This window comes from Neoarius graeffei, chromosome 23 (genome assembly GCF_027579695.1).
Source record: "Neoarius graeffei isolate fNeoGra1 chromosome 23, fNeoGra1.pri, whole genome shotgun sequence".
Lineage (NCBI taxonomy): Eukaryota > Metazoa > Chordata > Actinopteri > Siluriformes > Ariidae > Neoarius > Neoarius graeffei.
Genome location: NC_083591.1, coordinates 2333345 through 2360534, shown reverse-complemented (window position 1 = coordinate 2360534; position 27190 = coordinate 2333345). Strand labels below are relative to the sequence as shown.

General features: G+C 44.0%; 1 protein-coding gene across 1 annotated transcript in view; it reads left to right on the top strand.

Moving 5' to 3' along the window:
- The window catches only part of dlgap1a (discs, large (Drosophila) homolog-associated protein 1a), a 121575-nt gene extending 99039 nt beyond the window's left edge, over positions 1 to 22536 (top strand). Inside the window, exons 6-13 of the mRNA XM_060905601.1 lie at positions 2062 to 2091; positions 17096 to 17511; positions 18192 to 18271; positions 18772 to 19172; positions 20036 to 20127; positions 20657 to 20809; positions 21192 to 21206; positions 22324 to 22536. Of these exons, the coding sequence (XP_060761584.1) occupies positions 2062 to 2091; positions 17096 to 17511; positions 18192 to 18271; positions 18772 to 19172; positions 20036 to 20127; positions 20657 to 20809; positions 21192 to 21206; positions 22324 to 22536 (1400 nt within the window). The remainder of the gene's footprint in view (positions 1 to 2061; positions 2092 to 17095; positions 17512 to 18191; positions 18272 to 18771; positions 19173 to 20035; positions 20128 to 20656; positions 20810 to 21191; positions 21207 to 22323) is intronic.
- The last annotated feature ends 4654 nt before the right edge of the window (positions 22537 to 27190 follow it).

The window sequence follows — 27190 nt, the reverse complement described above, 5'->3', positions numbered from 1 at the left end:
CAGGTCAGATAGGCTAATGTTACGTGGTTGGGAGGGTGTCAATTTTTTTTTGTAACATTATAAATCGAGTACGGAAAGGACGTTTATGAAAAACAAGACAAAAAAATACAGTGAAAAACTCACTGTACACATCACTAGTGGTGATGCTTCTATGTTCAGATTTTGGGAAAGCCATAACTCCGTTCTCATTGAGGCCCAGTTCCATCCCGTAAACAATCATTTTGGTTTATCAACTACCTGCGCTCAAACATGTCACAGGAGAGGCTCAATGGGCTGGCTATGCTCTCTATAGAGCGCGAACTTGCAAAGAAGCTGGACTTCAATGACCTTATTGACGACTTTGCCACAGCAAAAGTCCGGCGCATTGCATTTCGCACCTGAATAGTTGCAGACTAAGGAAATGTTCAAACTGTTAATATGTTGAAATGTTGAAATAAAATGGTTGACTGTTATAATGGGCTTGGAATACCTGTTATTTAAGGGTTGGAGTGAATGGAGACTGTGAAAAGAGAGGTTGGGTGTGGGTGGTTGCTGTGTGGCGATGTGCGTGCGCGCGTATGTGTGTGTGTGTGTGTGGGGGGGGGGGGGGGCACTCAGATTATTTTGTCCCAGGCCCAGCCAAAGCTGTCAACGGCCCTGGTGTCAGTTCAAAACACCTATTACAAAAACAAAACCTACTTATGGTGTAGTTTTATTCCCTGCCACTAGGTGGCGCCAGCAGGTGAACTGATTACATTTTGGAATTGATGCCAGCAGGGTCAAGGTCACAGCAAGGTTAAATGCCCAAAAGAAAGAGTTTTCCATCAATAGCATCTTTCCTGTTGAAGGTATATTTTAAAGGTATTTCTGATACACAAATTAGTAGCAAGAAGGATTAGTCTTGATTGACACAGACGTGTGTACGAGTAAAAACACGTAAACGAATCAGATTTTAAACTGCAGAGCTCCTGTGCACAATGCATGAAAGTTGTCAGGCCTGATGGACTCTTTTTTTTATTATTATTATTATTTATTTGTTGAGATTTTCCGTCTCTCTCTCTGCAATTTCTTCATTTCACAGTTTGTATCTCTGGCGTAGAAGCAGGGCCGCTGACAGCTTTGGCTGGGCCCGGGACAAAATGCTCTGAATGGGCCCCCCCCCCGGGCCAACCCACACACACACCCACCTCTCATCCCAGTCTCTACTCACTCCAACCCTTAAATGACAGGTATTCAAAAACCATTCAACCGGTCAACAACCATTTCATTTTAGCATTTCAACATTTTTACAGTTTTAACATTTTAACATTTCCTTAGTCTGCAACTATTCAGGTGCGAAATGCAATGCGCCGGACTTTTGTTGTGCGTGCGTGCGTACTGTCCAGTGTGAAAAGCAGAGAAGAACACACCGCTCGAGAAACGGCGGGATATGATTGCGGGCTAATGTGAATATTCTTAGCTTCAATCAGATATATGAAACACAATGTTATTAAGCCGTTGTGGTTATGAAATGATTCAATGCCCTGTGCGTTTGATATGGTGTTCAGTGGGACTTGCTCTCCCCTCGTTTGTAACATGAATTGCGTGCCACGCGTGCCTTGGTTGGGGTTACTTTACGGGGCTGGAAAAAGTTGGCTGTGTCTTACCCAGTGATGGGAATAACGGCGTTAGAAATAAACGGCGTTACTAACGGCGTTACTTTTTTTAGTAACGAGTAATCTAACTAATTACTTTTTACATCGTTATAACACCGTTCCCGTTACTTACAATAAAATACTATGCGTTACTTTATTAAAGCTGTTCTCATCTGGCACGCTGCTCGTTCAGCCTTTCTTTCCTCTGCTTTCGTGTGGGGCGGGGAGACGCGAGACAACGGCACAGTAAGCCAATCAGAGTAGATTTGGACAACATACGTAGGTAGGCCACGCCTACTGCACTACTGCGCACGCTTTCAATCGGAAGACCCAGCGATGGCGAGCGGTCAGCCCAGCACTGCGCTTTCACACTGGAAATACAGCCAGGACTTTTCATTACTTGAAATAAAAGGCAAAAATGTCTGCGTGCAATGCACATTATGTCGAGGAACAAAGCGTTTGTCCTCGTCAGTGGCCAGTAATTAGTAATAATTTTAATAACTACAAAAATATATTACATTTGATAGATGTCTTATCTCACATTGTCCCACAAAAATATTAATATAGTGTAGATAACATTACTAATTGGTTCTGTTAAGTGTCCATTTCAGTCATTAAACACATTTAACATTCACTTTTATTATGATTACCCTAATTGAATTTGATTTTTTTTGAGGGGGAACAAAATGTAACGGAATAATTACTTTCCCTGGTAATTAGTTACTTTTATGACAAAGTAACTCCGTTACTAACTCAGTTACTTTTTGAGAAAAGTAACTAGTAACTATAACTAATTACTTTTTGAAAGTAACGTGCCCAACACTGGTCTTACCTGGCTCAGCTGCCCCACTGCCTTTGCTAGTACCTGCTGCATCATCCCAATCTTTTTTAAAATATTTATGCAGTGAGCCCCTGAGTCTCTTGGTTTCTTCCTCTCTTTTTCTCTTTTCTTTTCTTTTCTGTGCTCCTGACTTGTGCATGTTGGCAAATGGCACGCACGCTGATTGTCGAAGCGCTATGATCGAACGATGTCATTTTTTTCCCCTTAATCAAAGAGTCAGACCAAACCATTTTTGCATTAGGGGTGGTAGGGGGTTCTTGACGCCTTTTTCAAAGACAATAAAGGCAAAGGATCTAGAAATCATTTATTGAATGCAAATATAGCACATTTCTCCCCCAAATCAACACATTTTGAAATGAAATAAAATAAGTGCAACTTCATGAGAGCCCAGTTCTGGGCCCTCCCCCATTCCTGGGCCCGGGACAACATACCCGTTTGTCCCCCCCTGTCGGCGGGCCTGCGTAGAAGAATCATATTTTGGATTAGTTTTCCCACCATAAATGTTATCCTTATGTGGACGGATCTTAGAGAAAACGTTTATCTGTTATATCTTTTTTTCGTCTTTAATCTTGTCCTGGGGCGGCACGGTGGTGTAGTGGTTAGCGCTGTCGCCTCACAGCAAGAAGGTCCTGGGTTCGAGCCCCGTGGCCAGCGAGGGCCTTTCTGTGCGGAGTTTGCATGTTCTCCCCGTGTCCGCATGGGTTTCCTCCGGGTGCTCCGGTTTCCCCCACAGTCCAAAGACATGCAGGTTAGGTTAACTGGTGACTCTAAATTGACCGTAGGTGTGAATGTGAGTGTGAATGGTTGTCTGTGTCTATGTGTCAGCCCTGTGATGACCTGGCGACTTGTCCAGGGTGTACCCCGCCTTTCGCCCGTAGTCAGCTGGGATAGGATCCAGCTCGCCTGCGACCCTGTAGAACAGGATAAAGCGGCTACAGATAATGAGATGAGATGAGACACCAAAAGATTTAGTTATTGTTAAAAGTAGGTTTTGCATATTGAACAAATTGAAAGGGGCGTGGCTAAACTGTCCACTTTCTAAGGCTTGAGTCAAGAAATCAGGACAAAAGCTGAAATTATACCATATAGTCCAAGAAATTTACAAACTTTTAATTTCAAAAACACAATGAACCCCTCCAGTGGATAATTCATCTGGACACTAAAGTAATGGACATACAGTACGCGATGCAGCACAAACACTCAAAACGCAGCTATTTAGCAGAGAGAGAGAGCACTTCAGAATTAAACGTGAAACGTACTTCGGTATCTGAGTGCCGTAATAATGAGAATCTGGATCTTTGACCACTCCCCCTACAGGAAATAATAACACGTTTTCATTCTGAATGTGTTCCATGTGACCAAACTCAAGTGTCTCCGTCATTGTTCTGAAGGTTGAGTTGCTCAGCAAAGAATCATTTCTTCTGTATTTAGTGGCGAAGTCTGTTTATATATTAATACAGTAAATTATTGCTCAAGGAATAAAAAATGTTGATTATAGTGAGCTTAAATCCTTAAAAATGTTATAAATCACTACTCACAGCTTTGTAATTTTAACCCCAGATACTGTATTGTCTCAAATTCATTGTGAATCAAATGAATCAAAGTGAATCAAATAGATATTTATGTAAGAACTTTTCCTTGTTATGTCACTTTGATCCTGTATTAAGGATGTTAAGGTTGCCAGATTGAGAGGTTTAGTGCCTAACGTGGGGTGTTGGCTGTACATTAAAGGAGAACTGAAGTCATTTTTAAACTTGCTTTATTTTTTAATTAATGTGTTATTCAATTACGTTTTCGGTTTTAGTAACCTTATATCGTGACTCATATTGGCAACTAATTGCAATTAATTACACTTATCAGCCTATTCGGTTTTTAGCCGTGTTGAATTTAGTTCGTTTGGTCCACGGCAGGTGTCGCTTATCCGCGTGATCTTCACGAGACTTGTGCGAGACTTTGAAACATGAAGTGTCAGCCAGGTGTCAGTGCCGCCATTTTGAAAACTGTTTTCCAAATGAAATATTGCACAAAAACGAGTTTAAATGACGATTACTGCCTACTTTTTTCAAACTTTCCTGATGGCCATCAAAACAAACAAAACTTCCGGCTTGATTACGTCAGCATTCGAAAGAGGGCGCGCGCATCTTTTGACATCCCATGTCCGAAATCGCTCCCTACTCATGACATGGGCGTCGCCACCACTGAATGTGAAGGGGGTGTGTCCCCTTCACATTTCATAATTCTTCATTTGGACCCCCCCACATTTAACATAAAATATGAGTTCACCCAGCGCCGTTTCTATTGCTTCGTGAAAGAATCCATTCCACTTGATCGATAAGAGAATACACAGACCACTGAAAATCCACTCCGGGTTTTCCGGGCGTTACCGACAACAACTCACCGCACGCGAGTGAATCTCAGTGCAAGCAGAGAAATGTTGGTGCAGCTGCTCGAAAGTGGAGGAGGTGACGTCAGCCCCACTGCCACCTCACAATGTCTAGCTTTTGCTAAAACCTTATTCTTTTGTTATCTGCCCTCAAAATTAACCCTAGGCCACGTTAAATTAATGTTCAACTAAACAATGAAATAAGCTTAGCCTAATGGGGTATTCTTGGTTGATGATGAATTGTTTGCAGTATTTGCTCCTCCCCAGACACAATGGACATAAGGACATTCTTTACAAAGCAGCAGAAAGTCAGTCAGAATTTCCCCACAGGACAGGGTTTCTTTGTCCCAATAGAAATGTTAGTGCAGTTAGCTGGCTAGTCAATGTTAGGAGATGTATCAGCTAGCTTAATGTTAGCTATCATTTAATTCAAACCCAGTAGGCCTGCCTTACTGTAATGCCAAGAATGAGGTCAAGTCTGCTCTGATGATATTTATTGATTCCTTGTTTTGTCTGGTCTTTGGCAGTTTTCTGGAAAGTAAGATGGGAAATCAGTGTATGGGGAAGGAATAGTAGAGAGGAAAGCGATGGAGAGAGATGGATGTTATTCCAGGTGGATTGTGAAGGAAAGGGGGATAAAAGTTATGAAGTGGTAGAAATTGTGGTGGCACCAATGTAAGAAGGAGTTCTATCTATAAATCTATTTGTTATACTGATCTGTAAATGTTACTGTAGTACCACCATCGCATGCAGGTTGACAAAACTGCACTTGTTCATTGTGTGAAGTTCTCTTTTATGTGTCATTGCTTGACACAGTGTGATTTTGTGTTTATGAAGACTGCATGATGCCATGGCATTTTTCTTATGAGTATCACTAAATCGGAAAAAAGTAAAATGCACCCACTAAAGTCACTGTTGGTGGTGAACAAAATTGCACCTGTTCATTGTGTGAAGTTATTTTTTATGTGTCACCGTTGCCCGACACAGTGTGATTGTGTGTTATGAAGTTTGCATGATGCCATGTCATGCCTGTTCATTGTGTGAAATTATGAATATTCTTATTTTTAAACAGACAGTTGAGTGTCACTATTGCTTGGCCCAGTGGCATGTTGTGTTACATCTAAAACTAAATAGAAAACACAAAATAAAAAGTAAAATGCACCCATAAAGTCATTGTTGGTGATAAATTGTGTCACATTCATCTCATTATCTTGGGCAGAGCAGTGGGTTTAAAAACAGGCTGATGAATATATGGACGAGTTGAATGAGGACTTATTGTTGAGTCTCGAAAATAGTCATTGAATTAAGTGACTTTTGTAGGTAAAATTAGGTGTTTAACAACCTGTTAAAATACACCAGAATGCAGGGAATGGCATCTAATTAATTAAAAATTTTTGGGGGGAGGACCCCCAGACCCCCCAGCAGTGTGTCCCCCCCACATTAAAAATGCTTCTGACACCCCTGACTCATGATATAGGGCACTATATATATAGTGGAGACGCCATTTTGTAGTGCTGTCCGAAACCTTAGTGAGGATTATTTACACCCTATATAGTGCACTCAGGGCAGCACGGTGGTGTAGTGGCTAGCGCTGTTGCCTCACAGCAAGAAGGTCCGGGTTTGAGCCCCGTGGCCGGCGAGGGCCTTTCTGTGTGGAGTTTGCATGTTCTCCCCGTGTCCGTGTGGGTTTCCTCCGGGTGCTCCGGTTTCCCCCACAGTCCAAAGACATGCAGGTTAGGTTAACTGGTGACTCTAAATTGAGCGTAGGTGTGAATGTGAGTGTGAATGGTTGTCTGTGTCTATGTGTCAGCCCTGTGATGACCTGGCGACTTGTCCAGGGTGACCCCCGCCTTTCGCCCGTAGTCAGCTGGGATAGGATCCAGCTTGCCTGCGACCCTGTAGAACAGGATAAAGCGGCTACAGATAATGAGATATAGTGCACTCAAAGTATCCCACAGCGCACCACAAAAAATAGTGTACAACCGATGGTCACTAACCAAAGCAATATATCCCATCATGCATTGCGGTCGTGCTGAAAGAAATCAAATTAAAAGTCTCAAATTTGATTTAATAAAAGGCAGCGGCAAAGAAGAAAGGATTCAGCCTTGATTTAAAAGAACTGAAAGCTGCAGGTACTTTGTACTGATTAATGTTGGAAATGCGCTCAGTATAATATGGATTTATCACAAAAACACTGTACATGCATGTATTTACTATTTTGAAACCCACCAGCCGATTGATCCGGCACGTTTTAATTGTGCGACAGTAATGACGTAAATACCAGCACGACGGACTAGTGTCCGAAAGCGTTTTTTTTTTTTCATTTTACCAATGAGCTCAATATATAGTCCTCTATATAGTAATTCCCTATATAGGGAGTAGGGAGTAGTGAACGAGTGAGCGATTTCAGACACAGGGTTGGTGACTTTGATTTCCGCTGTACGTTTTACTTCCGTCCTGCGATGTCTCGCACAGGTCTCAACGAATCTTGTTTGCCGCCATCGCTTTGACATATGGACTGATATATTACAGAGCATATTTCAAACACTCGGAACTTGCTATAGCAGCGACAAAATAGTGATCAAAAATGCATTCATATATTTAATAAAATGAGATAGAATTTTGATAATAAAATATTTGCCTTGAGTTCTCCTTTAACGCAGAGGTTCTCAAAGTGGGGTCTGTTTTATTTTTGTTTTTCTAATTGTTTCAGTGGTGGAAAGCACAATATCAAAATGTTATTACATTTAGGGGTCCAAGCACCAGTCAGCTCAGACCTACTGCATTCCCGTCTCGTCTCGTCTCGTCTTCTTCCGCTTATCCAGGACCGGGTCGCGGAGGCAGCAGTCTAAGCATGGAAGCCCAAACTTCCCTTTCCCCAGACACCTCGGCCAGCTCCTCGGGAAGAACACCGAGGCGTTCCCAGGCCAGCCGAGAGACATAGTCCCTCCAGCGTGTCCTGGGTCTTCCCCGGGGCCTCCTCCCGGGGGGACATGCCTGGAACACCTCCCCAGGGAGGCGTCCAGGAGGCATCCGAAAAAGATGCCCGAGCCACCTCAGCTGGTTCCTCTCGATGTGGAGGAGCAGCGGCTCTACTCCGAGCTCCTCCCGAGTGACTGTGCTTCTCACCCTATCTCTAAGGGAGCGCCCAGCCACCCTGCGAAGGAAACTCATTTCAGCCGCTTGTATCCGCGATCTTGTTCTTTCTGTCATTACCCAAAGCTCATGACCATAGGTGAGAGTCGGAACGTAGATCGACCGGTAAATTGAGAGCTTCGCCTTTTGGCTCAGCTCCTTCTTCACCACGACGGACCGGTAAAGCGACCGCATCACTGCGGAGGCTGCACCGATCCGCCTGTCGATCTCACGCTCCATCCTTCCCTCACTCGTGAACAAGATCCCGAGATACTTAAACTCCTCCACTTGAGGCAGGACTTCTCCACCAACCTGGAGAGGGCAAGCCACCCTTTTCCGGTCGAGAACCATGGCCTCGGACTTGGAGGTGCTGATTCTCATCCCAGCCGCTTCACACTCGACTGCAAACCGCCCCAGTGCATGCTGAAGGTCCTGGTTTGAAGAAGCCAACAGGACAACATCATCCGCAAAAAGCAGAGATGAAATCCTGTGGTTCCCAAACAGGATTCCTTCCGGCCCCTGGCTGCGCCTAGAAATTCTGTCCATAAAAATTATGAACAGAACCGGTGACAAAGGGCAGCCCTGACGGAGTCCAACATGCACTGGGAACAGGTCTGACTTACTGCCGGCAATGCGAACCAGACTCCTGCTCCGTTCGTACAGGGACCGGACAGCCCTTAGCAAAGAGCCCCGAACCCCATACTCCCGAAGCACCCCCCACAGAATACCACGGGGGACACGGTCGAATGCCTTCTCCAGATCCACAAAGCACATGTGGACTGGTTGGGCAAACTCCCATGAACCCTCGAGCACCCTATGAAGGGTATAGAGCTGGTCCAGTGTTCCGCGACCAGGACGAAAACCGCATTGTTCCTCCTGGATCCGAGGTTCGACTATTGGTCGAATTCTCCTCTCCAGTACCCTGGAGTAAACTTTCCCTGGGAGGCTGAGAAGTGTGATTCCCCTATAATTGGAGCACACTCTCCGGTCCCCTTTCTTAAAAAGAGGGACCACCACCCCAGTCTGCCACTCCAGAGGCACTGTCCCCGACCGCCACGCGATGTTGCAGAGGCGTGTCAACCAAGACAGCCCCACAACATCCAGAGACTTGAGATACTCAGGGCAGATCTCATCCACCCCCGGTGCCTTGCCACCGAGGAGCTTGCAAACCACCTCAGTGACTTCGGCTTGGGTAATGGACGAGTCCACCTCTGAGTCATCAGCCTCAGTCTCCTCAGTGGAAGACATGACGGTGGGATTGAGGAGATCCTCAAAGTATTCCTTCCACCGCCCGACAATGTCCCCAGTCGAGGTCAACAGCTCCCCACCCGCACTGTAAACAGTGTTGGCAGAGTACTGCTTCCCCCTCCTGAGGCGCCGGACGGTTTGCCAGAATTTCTTCGAGGCCGACCGACAGTCCTTCTCCATGGCCTCCCCGAACTCCTCCCAGTTCCGAGTTTTTGCCTCCGCAACTGCCCGAGCTGCAGCACGCCTGGCCTGCCGATACCCGTCGGCTGCCTCAGGAGTCCCGGAGGTCAACATGGCCCGATAGGACTCCTTCTTCAGCTTGACGGCATCCCTTACTTCCGGTGTCCACCACCGGGTTCGGGGATTGCCGCCACGACAGGCACCGGAGACCTTGCGGCCACAGCTCCGAACAGCTGCGTCCACAATGGAGGTAGAGAACATGGTCCACTCAGACTCAATGTCCCCCGCCTCCCTCGGAAGCTGGGAAAAGCTCTCCCGGAGGTGGGAGTTAAAGACCTCCCCAACAGAGTGCTCGGCCAGACGTTCCCAGCAGACCCTCACCATACGTTTGGGCCTGCCAGGTCTGTCCAGCTTCCTCCTCCGCCAGCGGATCCAACTCACCACCAGGTGGTGATCAGTTGACAACTCAGCCCCTCTCTTCACCCGAGTGTCCAAGACATAGGGTCGGAGATCAGATGACACGACTACAAAGTCGATCATCGACCTCCGACCTAAGGTGTCCTGGTGCCACGTGCACTTATGGACACCCCTATGCTCGAACATGGTGTTCGTTATGGACAAACTGTGACTAGCACAGAAGTCCAATAACAAAACACCACTCGGGTTCAGATCGGGGAGGCCGTTCCTCCCAACCACGCCCCTCCAGGTGTCACTGTCATCGCCCACGTGAGCATTGAAGTCCCCCAGTAGCACAATGGAGTCCCCAGTCTGAGCACCCCTCAGTACCTCTCCCAGGGACTCCAAGAAGGCCGGATACTCTATACTGCTATTTGGCCCGTAGGCACAAACAACAGCAAGAGCCCTCTCCCCAATCCGAAGGCGCAGAGAGGCGACCCTTTCGTTCACTGGGGTAAACTCCAACACATGGCGGCTGAGCTGGGGAGCTATAAGGAAGCCCACACCAGCCCGCCGCCGCTCACCACGGGCGACTCCAGAGAAGTGGAAAGTCCAGCCCCTCTCGAGGAGCTGGGTTCCAGAGCCCAAGCTGTGCGTGGAGGTGAGCCCGACTATCTCTAGCCGGTACCTCTCAACCTCCCGCACAAGCTCAGGCTCCTTCCCCCCCAGCGAAGTGACATTCCATGTCCCAACAGCCAGCCGCTGTGTCCGGGGATCAGGTCGTCGAGGCCCCTGCCTTCGACTGCCACCCAATCCACACTGCACCAAACCCCTACTGCTACCTCTGTGGGTGGTGAACCCACAGGAGGCCTACTGCATTCCATCAGCGGAAATTTAAGGAATAGAAAGTTCTCTGGCTCCCAAAAAATATCATGGAAAAATGGTTAATAATTTTCATGAAGTAAATCTACACTGAGGGAGTCAGGGGAATTTACTTTACAGTGAACAGGGATCCTGGTTAATACACATAGTAGAACTATTTTTGAAAAAAAAAATGGCACTCAAAGCTAATGGCAATGTTTACGCTAAGAATGATTAGCTGAATTTTGTCAGAAGTAGCTAGAAAATTGTTAATGAGGGATTTTAATAGCAGCACATGCAGGGTTAATATTCCTGACGTTTTTAAAGCCACACAACCTTTAAAAATTAAACTTTGAAACACTGAAATTTGCATAAAATATCTTATGTTACAATAAAGAAGACAAACACGACCTCAGTAAGGACACTGTGGACCCAGTGATGTCATCAGTTGTCCAGGTCAGTACAGTTTCCTGATTTATTACTCTACAGCTCGGGGACGCTGAGCTTCGCCAATTTACACATCATTAGGACTGAAAATGTTTCGCTGCTCTCATGTTCCCACTCAATAATTCATTCACTTAAAACCAATTCAATCAGCAACAATCAATATTTATTCCCTTATTATCACCCCAAGCACTTGTAACATCTCATCTCATTATCTGTAGCCGCTTTATCCTGTTCTACCGGGTCGCAGGCGAGCTGGATCCTATCCCAGCTGACTACGGGCGAAAGGCGGGGTACACCCTGGACAAGTCGCCAGGTCATCACAGGGCTGACACATAGACACAGACAACCATTCACACTCACATTCACACCTACGCTCAATTTAGAGTCACCAGTTAACCTAACCTGCATGTCTTTGGACTGTGGGGGAAACCGGAGCACCCGGAGGAAACCCACGCGGACACGGGGAGAACATGCAAACTCCACACAGAAAGGTCCTCGCCAGCCACGGGGCTCGAACCCGGACCTTCTTGCTGTGAGGCGACAGCGCTAACCACTACACCACCGTGCCACCCCTCTTTTGGTGTCAAAGAACATTTTCTTTTTAAACAAATATCATTCATGTGAATTGATCACTCTTGGGTGCTACTCACTTTATCCCTTATATACATTAAAAATGCTTTTTTCACAAGACGACAGATTCCATTTTGTGACAAATAATCATTAATTCCTCAGTGCAGTTATGAGCATGCTAGCAACATGTCCACATCAACCTGAGTATTTAATCATTAATAAGTTCGGTGTGGATGCTGCATGACGGTTGTTGTGTGCCAGAAATGTGATTAGCATTAATAAGCATTAACATACGACACTCTGAGAAGAAGTGTGTGTTTGTGTGTCACGGAGGCACAACCTTCTGCTCCTGAAGCACATCCAGCTGCTCACACCACACACTCCCACCCTGATGTATTCTGGGAAAAGCTGACGGGTCTGACATTGAGAACATCACCCTCTAGCCGTCCAAAAACCCCAGCTGAGAGCCCAGACGTGGCGCAGCCCCGCCATCTGCCCCGATACAGCCGACAGCATCAACAGGGTCAGAGTGGAAATGGGATTTTTTTAAAAATTTTATTATGCAGGAAAGACTTTCTGGCACCGTGGACTCATACCCAAAAGTTCTGATTATTACAAAGTAAGGGTGGACAATACAACAGGATGATATTATCGTGATAAATAACGCCACGCTTTTCTGAGAATATTGTTGGTATCATCAGAACGTCTCCAACATCAACGTCAAGTCTCTCTCTTTTTGAAATAAAAAAGAACACAAGTACATCTGTCTGAATAAATAATTTGAAAAACGTCTTGAAATATGTTGCACTGGATAACATCACGTTTTATACCTCAGCACTGTTGAATTCTGGATTCCGATTGGTTAGAAGGTGTTGATTAATTTTCTATAACAGCAGCTCTGTTTGTAATAATTGTAATCGGCAGATTGCTGCAGTGTAAGAGGAATAAAACACTTCAGGATGTGATGTTAAAGAAAAAACATGCTGTCATTGATTAGTTTCCTTTTACAGACTGACATGGGGAGTGTTGGTTATTTTTGTTTTGGTTTTTTCCTTTAATTATTAGCCAAATGAACAACAGTTTCACCTCAGTGCTGAGGTCATGAGTTTATATGTGATGTGGGATTCGTGTGTGTGTGTGTGTGTGTGTGTGTGTGTGTGTGTTAGCAAGTCGAGGGATCTCTCTCATGTTATGAGACTCACACAGGATTGGATTCACAAACACATCAGGTCCTCAAACAGCCAGCGTTTAACCACCTCATGAGCATCAGCTTGTCTGCTTGATGTCGGAGGTGTGTGATGGTTCCTCGTGTATTTCCTGTCTTTCCGATCAGAACCATCATCTCTCATACTCCAGACTAAAGGCTCATTTATGTTCCTTCCCGTTACTTACAAACATAAATACATCCATTTCAAATGATGTAACCATCACCGCCCACATCCTTCCACACATCCTTTACATTGGCAAGGACGTTACTCAATACGTCCACTAGGGGGCAGCTCGGAGTCAAACTTTTCTGCGAACCACAAACATGACGATGGTGGAGGAGGTCGTAATAATGTACATGTTAAGAAAGAGGCAGAAGCAGAGGCCACGTTGAACATGTCAGTATATGTTTAAAATTTCTTACTAAAATCATGTAACCTTTCTCAAAATGTTCCACCATATTTTAAAATTTCTCTGTCGTGTCTTGCTTGAACTATTAGCACCACTGCCTCCTTCATTTCCAGTGGTACTGCTCTGTTTCATCCATATCTATAAGCTTTCAGAAAACACGCACAAATACAGACGAAATGAACATCGAGTACAGACATAAGGCTCTGTCAGAATCTGTATTTAATGTTGAGAATAAATGAGCCTTTAAACTGTCAGATTTATCTCTATGTATCTCTTGATGGCCATTTTATGGATTCTTGCGGGATGGTAGCGTTAGCTACACAGCTAGTTTTAGCAGTGCTTTACAATGTGGCTGCTCAAGTCATGGACGTAAATAAATGAGTAAATAAATAAAAGTGAAAGTGTTTTTTTTCCCTGGCTTTTCCAAGGCTTTAATGTGGAATTTTCACAATATTTCTGTCTTCATGTTTGATCCAAGTGAAACAGGCAACAACAAAAAACAATATTCGAAAGACATTATAACAGAATAGTGCATAATGTTTATGAATATAATGATTTGCTATTGGTGACAGGAAGTCATAGGTTTACTTACTTACTTACTTATATACATAGACATTTTTTCTTTCTTTTGATTGAAGCATCGTTACATAGCTGAAATTCCGAACACATCGTGGTGATCAGGCGGCACGGTGGTGTAGTGGTTAGCGCTGTCGCCTCACAGCAAGAAGGTCCTGGGTTCGAGCCCCGGGGCCGGCGAGGGCCTTTCTGTGCGGAGTTTGCATGTTCTCCCCGTGTCCGCGTGGGTTTCCTCCGGGTGCTCCGGTTTCCCCCACAGTCCAAAGACATGCAGGTTAGGTTAACTGGTGACTCTAAATTGACCGTAGGTGTGAATGTGAGTGTGAATGGTTGTCTGTGTCTATGTGTCAGCCCTGTGATGACCTGGCGACTTGTCCAGGGTGAACCCCGCCTTTCACCCGTAGTCAGCTGGGATAGGCTCCAGCTTGCCTGCGACCCTGTAGAAGGATAAAGCGGCTAGAGATAGTGAGATGAGATGAGATTGTGGTGATCGTAATGAGGCGGCTAACTGCCCCAGCCTCCATTACATCCTCTCCCTATCTCTCTGTGTCAGTATTTATGTAATACTGCACATTAGACTCATTCTCCGCTCACTTCCTCTGTAATTGGTCTCTTTCTGATAAACAGTGAGTCATATCCAACTGCGTTACACTCAGCGGCGTGTAGGCGTTTCCACAGACTCACCACAAATAACCGTTTCGAGGACTATTCCTGGGCCCTTAATCATGCATGTTCTTTGTGAAATTGTATTTTTATTTCGTTTACTTCCTTTTAATCAGATCTATTTATATTCTGGAGGATGAAGTGACCTGTCTCTCGCTGTCTGTTCCTGCAATACATCTGTGTGACCACCAGAGGGAGCGCCTCGAGCTGCCTAGAATAGCCTAATAATAAAAAAATAAAAATAAATAAATAATAGAACTGCTCGATGATCGACTTTTAAAGTTAGAATTTCCATCCATCCATCCGTTATCTGTAGCCGCTTATCCTGTTCTACAGGGTTTCACTTATTAATAATCCATGGTTCATTAAACAGACAAACGCTTTTAATTTATATTTAATTCATTTTATTAAACTAATGTAAGGGAATTCTGTTTTTCATCATAGACCTGCATTTCTTCAACGTGATTATTATTAAACATAGTTAGCAAAAGTTAGTCACTGGGCCACAGTCTGGACATGCATGCTAGCAGTGTGTATTATATTTCTGTACAAATTTACCATACAGGTCACGATGGATGTACAGTTATTGATTGTATTCCATCTGTTGTGCTGTGTGAAGTATTGCCACTCCTCTGTCGTATCTTGTAAAGGAAACACACCATCATAGGCCTTCACCGTGTAGCTGAACGCTGGAACGTTATGGGAAGGCGGCCATCTTGGAAAACACTGGATTATGGAGTGGGTTTGCTGGAGCTGAATGATGTGATTTGGGATGGTGTACATTTATGGAAAAGATTTTTGTGACATCAACTCCTATCTCTCGTGTAAAAGTATGGAAACAAACATCAGACACTGAACATGTCTCAGCCGATCGAGTACATTTTGGTAAAATGGGAAATGGTGTACATTTAATCTTTTTTCACTAAACGGCTCCTTCAAAGCTGGAGAAGCGAAGCAGAGAGAGAGATTGTGGAGAAAATCTCTGAAGCTGATGGAGTGTGTTGCCTCTGCACCTTATCTCTACTGCACACACTCAGCTAGGGTGTGTGTGTGTGTGTGTGTGTGTGTAGCATTGAGCCTGTATGCAGTGTCTGTGTTGTTTCAGGCAGAGAGAGAGAGATTATTTCAGCCACAGAGTCACACACTTCCGGTGTGTGTGTGTGTACCCACTGCCACTTTTATATAGTGACCAAGTAAAAAGGAACTGTGATATTTGTTCTGTCGTGTGTGAAACGATGAAAGAGCAGAGGGGAATTTTTGCAATTTTCTTTCTCTTTTCTGCCCTCTTGTGGCCATTCAGTAAAACTGCAGCATAAAATGCAAATGAAGAAATACAGTGCCTCGTTAAGGGCTTCTTTCCACCCCACACACACACATTTCATGTTAACACTCTTGTAGTGTGCAGGCGTTGGGGATTATGTCATGTTTAGTTTGGGGTTTGAGGATTTTCTCCCTCTTTGTAGTAAACAGTTTGTGAAACAACATATTTGGATGATGAAATTCCATGGCGCTTGAATAACACTTTTTATAAATAACCTCAGTACAAATTCCATTATTTCTGGAGGGTTTTTTTTGTTTGTTTGTTTTTAAATCTGGCCTAAGAGAGATAAAGTTTTCCATAAGCTACACTTTGCTTCAATTTTTTAAATTATCTTTGTGTTCACACTGTATTGAAAAGATTCATATGTGTTTAAAAAATGGAGTGAATTTGCATTCTGGAATTGTTTAAGCCAAATGTATGCCATGTTTTTATAAAAGTAGATGGTTGGTTGGTTGTACTGATCTGAAATGACCTCTCAGAAACAGCGTGTCCTTATGAAACATTTTAAATAATAGGAAATGTGAATTATCTATCTATCTTTGTTTGTTTGTTTGTTTGTTTGTTTCTGGATTTCCTGTCAGTAATAATAGGTACACAGTGTGTTCCTGCTGTAAATCAGTAATCTTAATAATATAAAGTTAGGGCGGCACGGTGGTGTAGTGGTTAGCGCTGTCGCCTCACAGCAAGAAGGTCCGGGTTCGAGCCCCGGGGCCGGCGAGGGCCTTTCTGTGTGGAGTTTGCATGTTCTCCCCGTGTCCACGTGGGTTTCCTCCGGGTGCTCCGGTTTCCCCCACAGTCCAAAGACATGCAGGTTAGGTTAACTGGTGACTCTAAATTGACCGTAGGTGTGAATGTGAGTGTGAATGGTTGTCTGTGTCTATGTGTCAGCCCTGTGATGACCTGGCGACTTGTCCAGGGTGAACCCCGCCTTTCACCCGTAGTCAGCTGGGATAGGCTCCAGCTTACCTGCGACCCTGTAGAAGGATAAAGCGGCTAGAGATAATGAGATGAGAATGACATAACGAACCAGAAATACATCCATAACTTGTCATAATGAATTTATGAAAATAAACTAACACTAACCTGCTCTCTGTGGCATCAGACACCAAAGAGAGGCATGGTATATATTTTATTTTTGAATCGTTTCTTTAATTTGAGTTGATATCATGAATTATGAACACTGTGTTGATGAATATTCAGAATGGCGGCGTGTGATTGGCTGAGCTGTGTGTATTTTGCTGCAGTGTCATCATGTATCACCACCTATAAGAAGACGCCTCCACCGGTGCCTCCGCGCTCCTCCACCAAGCCCTTCATCAGCATCACGGCTCAGAGCAGCACCGAGTCAGCGCAGGACGCCTACATGGATGGTCCGAGTCATCGCCATGGCGACACGGCACTGCACTCGGCTCTCAGTAACTCGACAGAGAGCATCGACAGCATGAAGGCTCTGACGGCCGCCATCGAGGCGGCGAACGCACAGGTGCACGGCCCCGCAAGCCAACACGTCAGCTCCAGCAGCACCGCCTGCCCCGCCTCGCCCCTCCCCCTGCCCCTCCCTGTCCCTGTCCCCATCCCCGTTCCCATACAGGTCCCCACACTGGAGGACGCACATAGGGAAGCTCTCCGCAAGGGCCGGTGTCTCTCCATCGGCATACAGGTGAGAGACAGACAGAGTAAGTGAGAGACAGAAAGACAAACAGGATGAGTAAGAGACATAGAGGGAAAGAAGAGAGAAAAGGAAAGGGGGAAGAGATGACAGAACAGAGGAGGAAGAGAATAAGAGAGGGAAAGAGGGATAGAACATAGATGGAACAAGTGAGAGATAGCAGGAAAGAGTGAAGATGGAATAAGTGACACATGGAGGGAAAGAGAGAAAGAAAGAAGATAGTGGAAAAAGAAGACATAGTGGGAAATAAGCAGAGGAAAAGGGAAGAAAGCTACAACAATGGAAAGAAGGTGGGAGAGAAGGAGCGAGTGGCGGGGAAAGAAAAGAAATAGAAAATGAGTGAAAGATGTTCAGTCAAAGACAGATGGAGTGAGAGAGGAGAAGGAGAACTGGAAGTAAGGAAGGAAAGAGACAGCCTGACTTAAATAATCATTTTTGTGTGTTTGATAAAATAACTAGAAAAAAAAATCCTGATATTTTACATTTAGTTAATAATAAACAAAAATATTGGCACCGATGCAGTACCAGCATGGTCCACTAGGGGGAAGCAAAGTACATGCTGAAAACCACTCAGTAAATCAGCTTGTCAGTCAGAAAAAGTTTATCAGAACAACTTTCTGTGTGTGTGTGTGTGTGTGTGTGTGTGTGTGTGTGTGTGTGTGTGTGTGCAGGTGGATGGCCCTGAAGATCAGGACGCAGAGGACCAGTCGAAGTTTCAGTCAGTAGGAATCCAAGTTGAAGATGAGAGAAGGTGTGTGTGTGTGTGTGTGTGTGTGTGTGTTTGACCCCTTTACCTGTACGAATCTATGATGAATCACATTCGTGACTCAGCTGCAGTATTACAGTGTTCTTTTAGCTGAAATGTCATACATTATACACACACACTTGCTTGACCTTACACTATGCCTCACGTCTGCTACACCACAAGTCTGATTAGTCTAGCTGCAGGCAGGACAAGCTGAGAATATCACAGCTTTCATCATCATGGCTGTGTCCCAATCTTCACCCTCTTCACTACATAGTGCACTATATAATCAACATATGATTTGAGTATAATGATGGTTTATATAGTGAGTATGTTTTGTGATTTGAAACATAGCCACATTTTATATCATTAAAAAGTGTGTGATTTGGGACACACCCTCATTTAACCAATAAGTGTATGTGGTGTGGTTTGGGACCCAGCCACACTGCAGTATTGATGCTGTTTGTATTTAAGTGGTGTTTAAGTTTCGCTCTCTGTCTCCTCAGTCATCGTCGGATCATGCGGTCCAACAGTGTGACGGCGGCAGTACAGGCAGACCTGGACATTCCTGATTTCTCTCCCACCGAGTCTCCAGACGCTGACATCACCTTCTCTCGGGACGCCACAGCCTCCACGGTAAGCATCCAGGGCTCGGGGAACCACTACCACGCCTGCACCTCAGACGACTACTCTTCCGTGGGCTTTGACCCATCTGTGCTGCCGCCTCCGGAGCCCTGGGTGGATAGCGGCATTCCCGAGGACCCGCTCCAGAGCGCACGGAGCCGCTCTGTGTGTCAGCGTGACGGACGCTGGTTCCTCAAACTGCTGCAGGCCGAAGCCGAGCGCATGGAGGGTTGGTGCAGGCAGATGGAGCAGGAGGAACGGCGCAACGAGCTTCCCGATGACAGTGAGTCACCACACACACACACGCACATGCATGCACGCTTTATAGTGTGCTGATCTGAGAATGTAAATATAATCTGTGCCCTCAGGAAATCCCACAATGCACCAGTGTCACTTCAGCTCACCGAGAGCTGCGTAATAATTAGCGAACGTGTTTAATGAAGTGTGTTAAGGCTCAGAGCACTGAAGTGTGCAGAGATCAGCCCTGCAGAACCAGAGCCTGATTTAGCACATCTCGTATTCGTTAAAGCCAGAGGCACCAAAACCAACCAAACAAACCAACCAACCAATCAGCAGCAGCGAAAAACACAATCACCTGAGACACTCTGAAATCAAGACTAATTTACACGTTGAAATTCATTTACAACAAATAAATATTAATCCACAGTACATAATGTATACTGTATACGTATATAAAATTAAAATAAATTGTTAATGCCTTACATAATATTGAGGAAAATAACTCTATTTTAAGATGCTTAATTGTACAATATAAACATTTTTTCGAAAAAAATTTTTAATATTGAAAAGGAGAAAAAAGTGTAAAAGAAATGTCCAGTTTTGAAGATTAAGTACCAAATGTTAATATCTAATCAGCAAACTTCTGTTAGTTTGTAATTATTAAAATGAATTTTGCAAAATGTGATAAAAGTAAAGAAATTGTGACAAAATGCATCACTATACAGTATTAATATCATATCATCCAGCCCGAATACTTCTTTAGGCCACGCCCCCTGCCTGAGTGGTGATACGCACTGAACAAGAAAGAGATTCAGCTTCAGGTGGTTTAATGATTTACTTAAATGTGTGTGTGTGTGTGTGTGTGTGTGTGTGTGTGTGTGTGTGTGTGTGTGTGTGTGTGTGTAGTTCTGGGGAAGATCCGCAGTGCAGTAGGCAGTGCCCAGCTTCTCATGTCTCAAAAGTTCCAGCAGTTCAGAGAGCTGTGTGAGGAGAACCTGGTGAGTTACGAATACTGATGTAGCTTTATACCACAATAAAATTTATAAAATAATTTATTTTAAATTATTATATGTCCAATAGCACAATTTTTGTTTTGCTGTTCAGTTTTCTGTACGTTTCTGTACATTCTACTGCTTTATGTAAAGGCTTCATAACACATGTATCAGCACTGAATAGTGTGTGTGTGTGTGTGTGTGTGTGTGTGTGTGTGTGTGTGTGTGTAGGAATGATGTGTTATAAATGAAGTATGACTTTCGAAGTGTTGCTTTTTGTTAGAAGTGAAGTTTTCCGAAAGCAGTTTTACTGAAAAAGCTTCCTTTTAATGAAAGATGAATTGGCCAGTTTGACGGTTTAACAGCAGTGACCTCTAGTGGTCAAAACTAGTAAATACTCAGAGAGCTTTAAATAGAGCAGGAACGTTGTTGCCTCCTGTGCCTTTGAGAGCTCATGTAACGCTCTCCTGGCACTGGAGTGTTGCACTAACTGTTATGATCTGTAGCATCATGGATAATGCGGTCTTTCCCGCAGAATCCCAACGCTCACCCGCGGCCCGTGGCTCAGGATCTGGCCGGCTTCTGGGACATGCTGCAGCTCTCCATTGAGAACATCAGCCTGAAGTTCGATGAGCTACACCAGCTCAAGGCCAACAACTGGAGACCCCTTGACCCCCCTGAGAGAAAGGTACAGTAATGACAACTTTATCCAGAATGTAAGAGGATTCTCGGAAATATCAAAAGACTCCCAACAAAACATGAATGTTTGTTTGAGTGAGCGGTAGAACTCATACTCGCTTACAAACACACACTTGTCATATTTGTGATGGAGTAATGTTAATAATACTAATGCACCTCATCATCATGCTGAAGAGAGATAACATGTTAAGATAATGTTTTACTCATGTGCATGCGTTAGCCTCAAAAAGGACTTTTTCCACTGCACAGAGAAAGTACCAGAACTTTTGGCACCAGAGAACTGCTCATTTTATTTATTTATTTATTTATTTATTTATTCATTTTTAACTAACCACCTGTTCCAGTTGTGTGGTTTTTGTTACTTGTTCAAGAGCAACACCACAGAAGTGAGTGGTACTTGGGGGCGGAGTTAACAGTGCTGTTCATCACTGATTGGTTGTGCATATACACCGAACCTTTATAACGTATACACTGTGGCGTTACCAGGTTTTTTTGTTGCGCCTCCAGTTGTTGCTCCGCCGACGGGCCGCAAGCCTCCAGATCGTGAATGCTGCGATCTGATTGGCTGTCACATCCATGATCCGATTTTCCAGCAGGAAACCAACTTTCCTATACAATAAGCATTTCCAAGTAAGATGTAGTATCTGGATTTTAAAAAATGGAATCTGATCTTTACTAACAGGAAATAGAACATTGTGAACTGTCCCAGAACTACAAGGTTCCTGTTTGGGCCGGTTCTTTATTATTATCAGTTCAATACGTGGTGGAAAAACTCCCAGAGTGGCGTAAACATGCATTCTGTGCTTTTTTTATGTGTTTCTAAATGAACTGTCTGTTACATGAACATTTGCTTTATGTTTTCATGTCAGTATTCATAAAGTTTGTATCGTTGAGCATCACGGCTGCAAATGTCTTTGTTTTGCTTTCTTTCTCATTTGCTTTCTTTTTTTTTTTGTCTGTTCGACAGTGAGCCATTTTCAGACGTCATTCCATCAGGCAGTCAAAACCACTGTAACCCCTCCCCCTGCTGGGCTGTTCCATCCTCACACACTCGCGCACACACTTCGTAGCCGTAGTGCTGCGTGTGTGTTCAGATGTGCTTTGTCTCTGTCACTCTTTCACGCTGTCTCTGTTTCCATCCATCTGTTTTTGTGGCCAAAAAAAAAAAACATTTTACAGAAAGAATTAGGTATAAAAAAGTTCTCTAGTGCACATGTTCACACACTGCCCCCTGGTGTTCACGTTCACACACTGCCCCCTGGTGTTCACGTTCACACACTGCCCCCTGGTGTTCACGTTCACACACTGCCCCCTGGTGTTCACGTTCACACACTGCCCCTGGTGTACGTGATTGAAAACATATGACACAATTTCTTGCCAATTTGTGAAACATTTGGATGGAAATGTACCTTCTCTCCCTACATCTGTCTCTCCCTCTCTCTCTCTCCCTCTCTCTCTCCCCCTCTCTCTCCCCCTCCTCATCTCTCATCTCCCCCTCAGGAGAGGAGGTTGCCTCCCCCTGTGCCAAAGAAACCGGTGAAGTGCCATCCTCCTCTGGCACGAGATCGCTCTCTCGAGAGTTCGGAGAAACAGCGGCAGGAAGCTCGCAAACGCTTAATGGCAGCCAAGCGAGCTGCGTCCGTGCGCCAGAACTCAGCCACCGAGAGTGCAGACAGCATCGAGATCTACATCCCTGAAGCCCAGACCAGACTCTAGAATCCACACACTAACACAGCACATACATCACTCACACACACACACACACACACACCTGCACTCGCGCACATTACTACTGAAAGCACAAACACGCCAGCCTGATCTGATTCAGAGAGAGGAGCGCTATCAACACACACACACACTAAACACACGACACATCATAGCATTGCATTAGTGATCATGTCATCCATATTCACTGCTCTCGTTCACCTTAAAAATATTTCATAATCTTCTATAATATAAATTTTCTGGAGGAAAAAAAAGTCCTTCAGTTCCAGTCATGTGGGCGTGGCCACCTACTGCTCATTTGTTTTTCAGTGAGATATATACAGAGACAGATATATATAGAGAGAGACAGTAGGTATCTGGATTAACATCCTCGGTCTTCAACTCTTCATGTTATTTTATTTCAAGAAATTATTTCCAGAAAATATTTAAAGCGTCTTCCAAGACGATTAAACCCAAATTGCCTCCTGTTCACTATCCATGCTCACTACATAGGGTTTAACATAAGCGCGTAGTGCACTACATATACAACAGAATTCTGAGTTTCAGCCGCAAATAAATAGCAAAAAATAAATAAATAAAAGTTGTGTTAATTAAAATATTGTTTCAGAGCCATTTTTGTACAAACAAACAACACAAAATTAAAAAGTTCAGTGTTATCATTAGATGTCGTTAGATGTAGGTTTAGAACTGAAAGTACGTAGATCATGGTTTCATAACTGTTTAAATTATGGGGGTTTTTTTAGAAATGTTATAAATATTTAAATATATTTTATTCTAATTATCGTACACAATAAAATTCTTTCTGACATGAACAATATGGAATCACATTGTATCGTAATAATATCGTATGGAATCGGCTCTGAATCAATTCATTAACTCTTTTACATTTTATACATCAGATCGTCGATTTCTCATTACACTCAAACACACACACACACACACACACATACAGTGTCCTGGCGCTGAATGGATGGGCGGAGTGTTTGTATATAATCTGTGATATACTGTTCCTCTACTGCTACCAGGGATACCACAGCAGGTCTCTGGGTTTTTTATTTATTTATTTATTTCCTCTCGGATTCGTCTCTGAACTCTTCCTCACCATGTATAATATTTCTCTTCATCCCTCCGACGTCACATCTGTCTCCTGCTGAAGCCTGGACCACTTCTAATCTAATCTAATCTATCTAATCTATAGCCCTTGGAACCTTGGACGTTTGTCATCGTACAAATCCACCTTCCTGCCTCGGAAGAGACAATCCTGATCATCCGTAGCACGGATCAAGTCATGTGTGAGAAATCAGATCAGAGGGTACAGGTCAAATGATGACCTCACCTACTGGAAACACTGCATTGATTTTTTTTCCCCACAAATGTGAAGGTGTTTATGGAACAATCTGGACAAAGATGTCGAAATTTTACCCCAAATGTCGTCAACCAGGCCATGTCAGCGTCTTTAGTTTTCCACCAGAGTTACGAGGCTACTGTCGCTAAAGTGTAACGACGTCATTAAGAATCTTTTCCATTATCAAGCTTTCTAAGCTCCGCCTTCAAACTTTATTTTAAGAGGTGGGTCCAAAAGGGCAGAAAGATACCAAAGGGCTTTTTGAGGACCACACCCAAGTTACTGTACAGAGCTAGCTACGTAGTGTTTAGTAATTTTACGCTTCTGCAGTAAGTTTGTTAGTGTGACCGTCAAGCTAGCTAAACAGGTTAGCTTTATTTAATAATTTAGCAAACAGTGCTGTATGATGAGTAATGGTCGAATTCAGAGTCAATCACATTCTACTCAAGAAAAATGTGTTAACTTGTACACGGGTGATTTTAATAATCTGGACACCCAGAAAACTGGCTTGAGCAGGTGCGTAACCCGAGTCTGAATAGAGTGCTTCGAGGTCAGCGCGCACCCGGCGGCGGCCATATTGGAAGTCAAAGTGTGCTGTGTCAGTGCATTGTTGTTGTCCAGCGAAGCAAAAAGGGGTGACAATGCCGAATACGTGCGTCATTGTTGGCTGTAGTAGCCGGGGGGAAAAGGGTGGCAAAAGCTTCCACAGACTCCCTAAAGTCGTGACTAACCAGGGAATTGCAGCACAGGAGAAAAGCGAGCGGAGGAGACGACAGTGGCTGGCTGCCATTAACCAATCAAATTTAGGACAACTTGACTGTATCCGGATTTGTTCTGATCACTTTGTGACAGGTAGGTTAATATTGTCTTGAATTTCATAGTTACTAAAATAGTGACTAAAATAGTTATTTTAATTTCATAGTTACCGGTAGCATCCAGTATGCCGGCTGTTGTGTGACCGTCGTTCTTTCCCTCAGTCTCGTGGCCGCTTCAACATAAAACAACAGGGAAGCAACATGGGAGCAACATTCCACAAGTCCAGCAATCCAGTTGCAATGTGCACACAAAATAGCATGTCTCTTGTCAACTATTATCCAGGGGTGTAGACGAGGCTGGGATAGACTCTGCGAGTGTAACACTTTCCCTCTGATCACTTTTGTCTCTCCGTCTTCAGCAGTAAACACCGACACATCGCGGACCCAACCGGACACAAATCTATCATATGCTTCCATGCTCTTGTAGTTCTGGAAATCCTTTAGTTCACAAAATGGACTTGGGTGAACCACTAGATACAGTGGTGCTTGAAATTTTGTGAACCCTTTAGAATTTTCTATATTTCTGCATAAATATGACCTAAAACATCATCAGATTTTCACACAAGTCCTAAAAGTAGATAAAGAGAACCCAGTTAAACAAATGAGACAAAAATATTATACTTGGTCATTTATTTATTAAGGAAAATGATCCAATATTACATATCTGTGAGTGGCAAAAGTATGTGAACCTTTGCTTTCAGTATCTGGTGTGACCCCCTTGTGCAGCAATAACTGCAACTAAACGTTTGCGGTAACTGTTGATCAGTCCTGCACACCGGCTTGGAGGAATTTTAGCCCGTTCCTCCATACAGAACAGCTTCAACTCTGGGATGTTGGTGGGTTTCCTCACATGAACTGCTCGCTTCAGGTCCTTCCACAACATTTCAATTGGATTAAGGTCAGGACTTTGACTTGGCCATTCCAAAACATTAACTTTATTCTTCTTTAACCATTCTTTGATAGAACGACTTGTGTGCTTAGGGTCGTTGTCTTGCTGCATGACCCACCTTCTCTTGAGATTCAGTTCATGGACAGATGTCCTGACATTTTCCTTTAGAATTCACTGGTATAATTCAGAATTCATTGTTCCATCAATGATGGCAAGCCGTCCTGGCCCAGATGCAGCAAAACAGGCCCAAACCATGATACTGACACCACCATGTTTCACAGATGGGATAAGGTTCTTATGCTGGAATGCAGTGTTTTCCTTTCTCCAAACATAACGCTTCTCATTTAAACCAAAAGGTTATATTTTGGTCTCATCCGTCCACAAAACATTTTTCCAATAGCCTTCTGGCTTGTCCGTGTGATCTTTAGCAAACTGCAGACGAGCAGCAATATGTTTTTTGGAGAGCAGTGGCCTTCTCCTTGCAAACCTACCATGCACACCATTGTTGTTCAGTGTTCTCCTGATGGCGGACTCATGAACATTAACATTAGCCAATGTGAGAGAGGCCTTCAGTTGCTTAGAAGTTACCCTGAGGTCCTTTGTGACCTCGCTGACTATTACACACCTTGCTCTTGGAGTGATCTTTGTTGGTTGACCACTCCTGGGGAGGGGAACAATGGTCTTGAATTTCCTCCATTTGTACATAATCTGTCTGACTGTTGATTGGTGGAGTCCAAACTCTTTAGAGATGTTTTTGTAAACTTTTCCAGCCTGATAAGCATCAACAACACTTTTTCTGAGGTCCTCAGAAATCTCCTTTGTTTGTGCCATGATACACTTCCACAAACATGTGTTGTGAAGATCAGACTTTGATAGATCCCTGTTCTTTAAATAAAACAGGGTGCCCACTCACACCTGATTGTCATCCCATTGATTGAAAACACCTGACTCTAATTTCACTTTCAAATTAACTGCTAATCCTAGAGGTTCACATACTTTTGCCACTCACAGATATGTAATATTGGATCATTTTCCTTAATAAACAAATGACCAAGTATAATATTTTTGTCTCATTTGTTTAACTGGGCTCTCTTTATCTACTTTTAGGACTTGTGTGAAAATCTGATGATGTTTTAGGTTATATTTATGCAGAAATATAGAAAATTCTAAAGGGTTCACAAACTTTCAAGCACCACTGTAGTTCACAAGATCTATGTATGTTAAATGCGGCAACAAGCTGGGGTCAGCTTTCCATTCCTTCTCACTAACAGTGTATGGATCTACATTCCCAATGAAACGTACCTTCTCAGCATAACGCTCCCGTGCCTGCTTATCCAAACTTTCACAGTAGTGCTCCATCTCTTCAGATGTCTAAATTCGTAAAAAATCAAAGCTTTTAAGCCCTCTAACGCGGAAATGAATCGCTAAATGTGTACTCTATGATGTGTACTCTATGAGCGCTCTGGCACGAGTGACTTCCAAGATGGCCGCGCACGCGCAGTGTTACTATTTTTAGCATCATCTCGGAGCCCTCTATACAACGAAACTTTCCTACATATTGATGTAACTTTTGGACTTGGGTCACCAACTTTAACT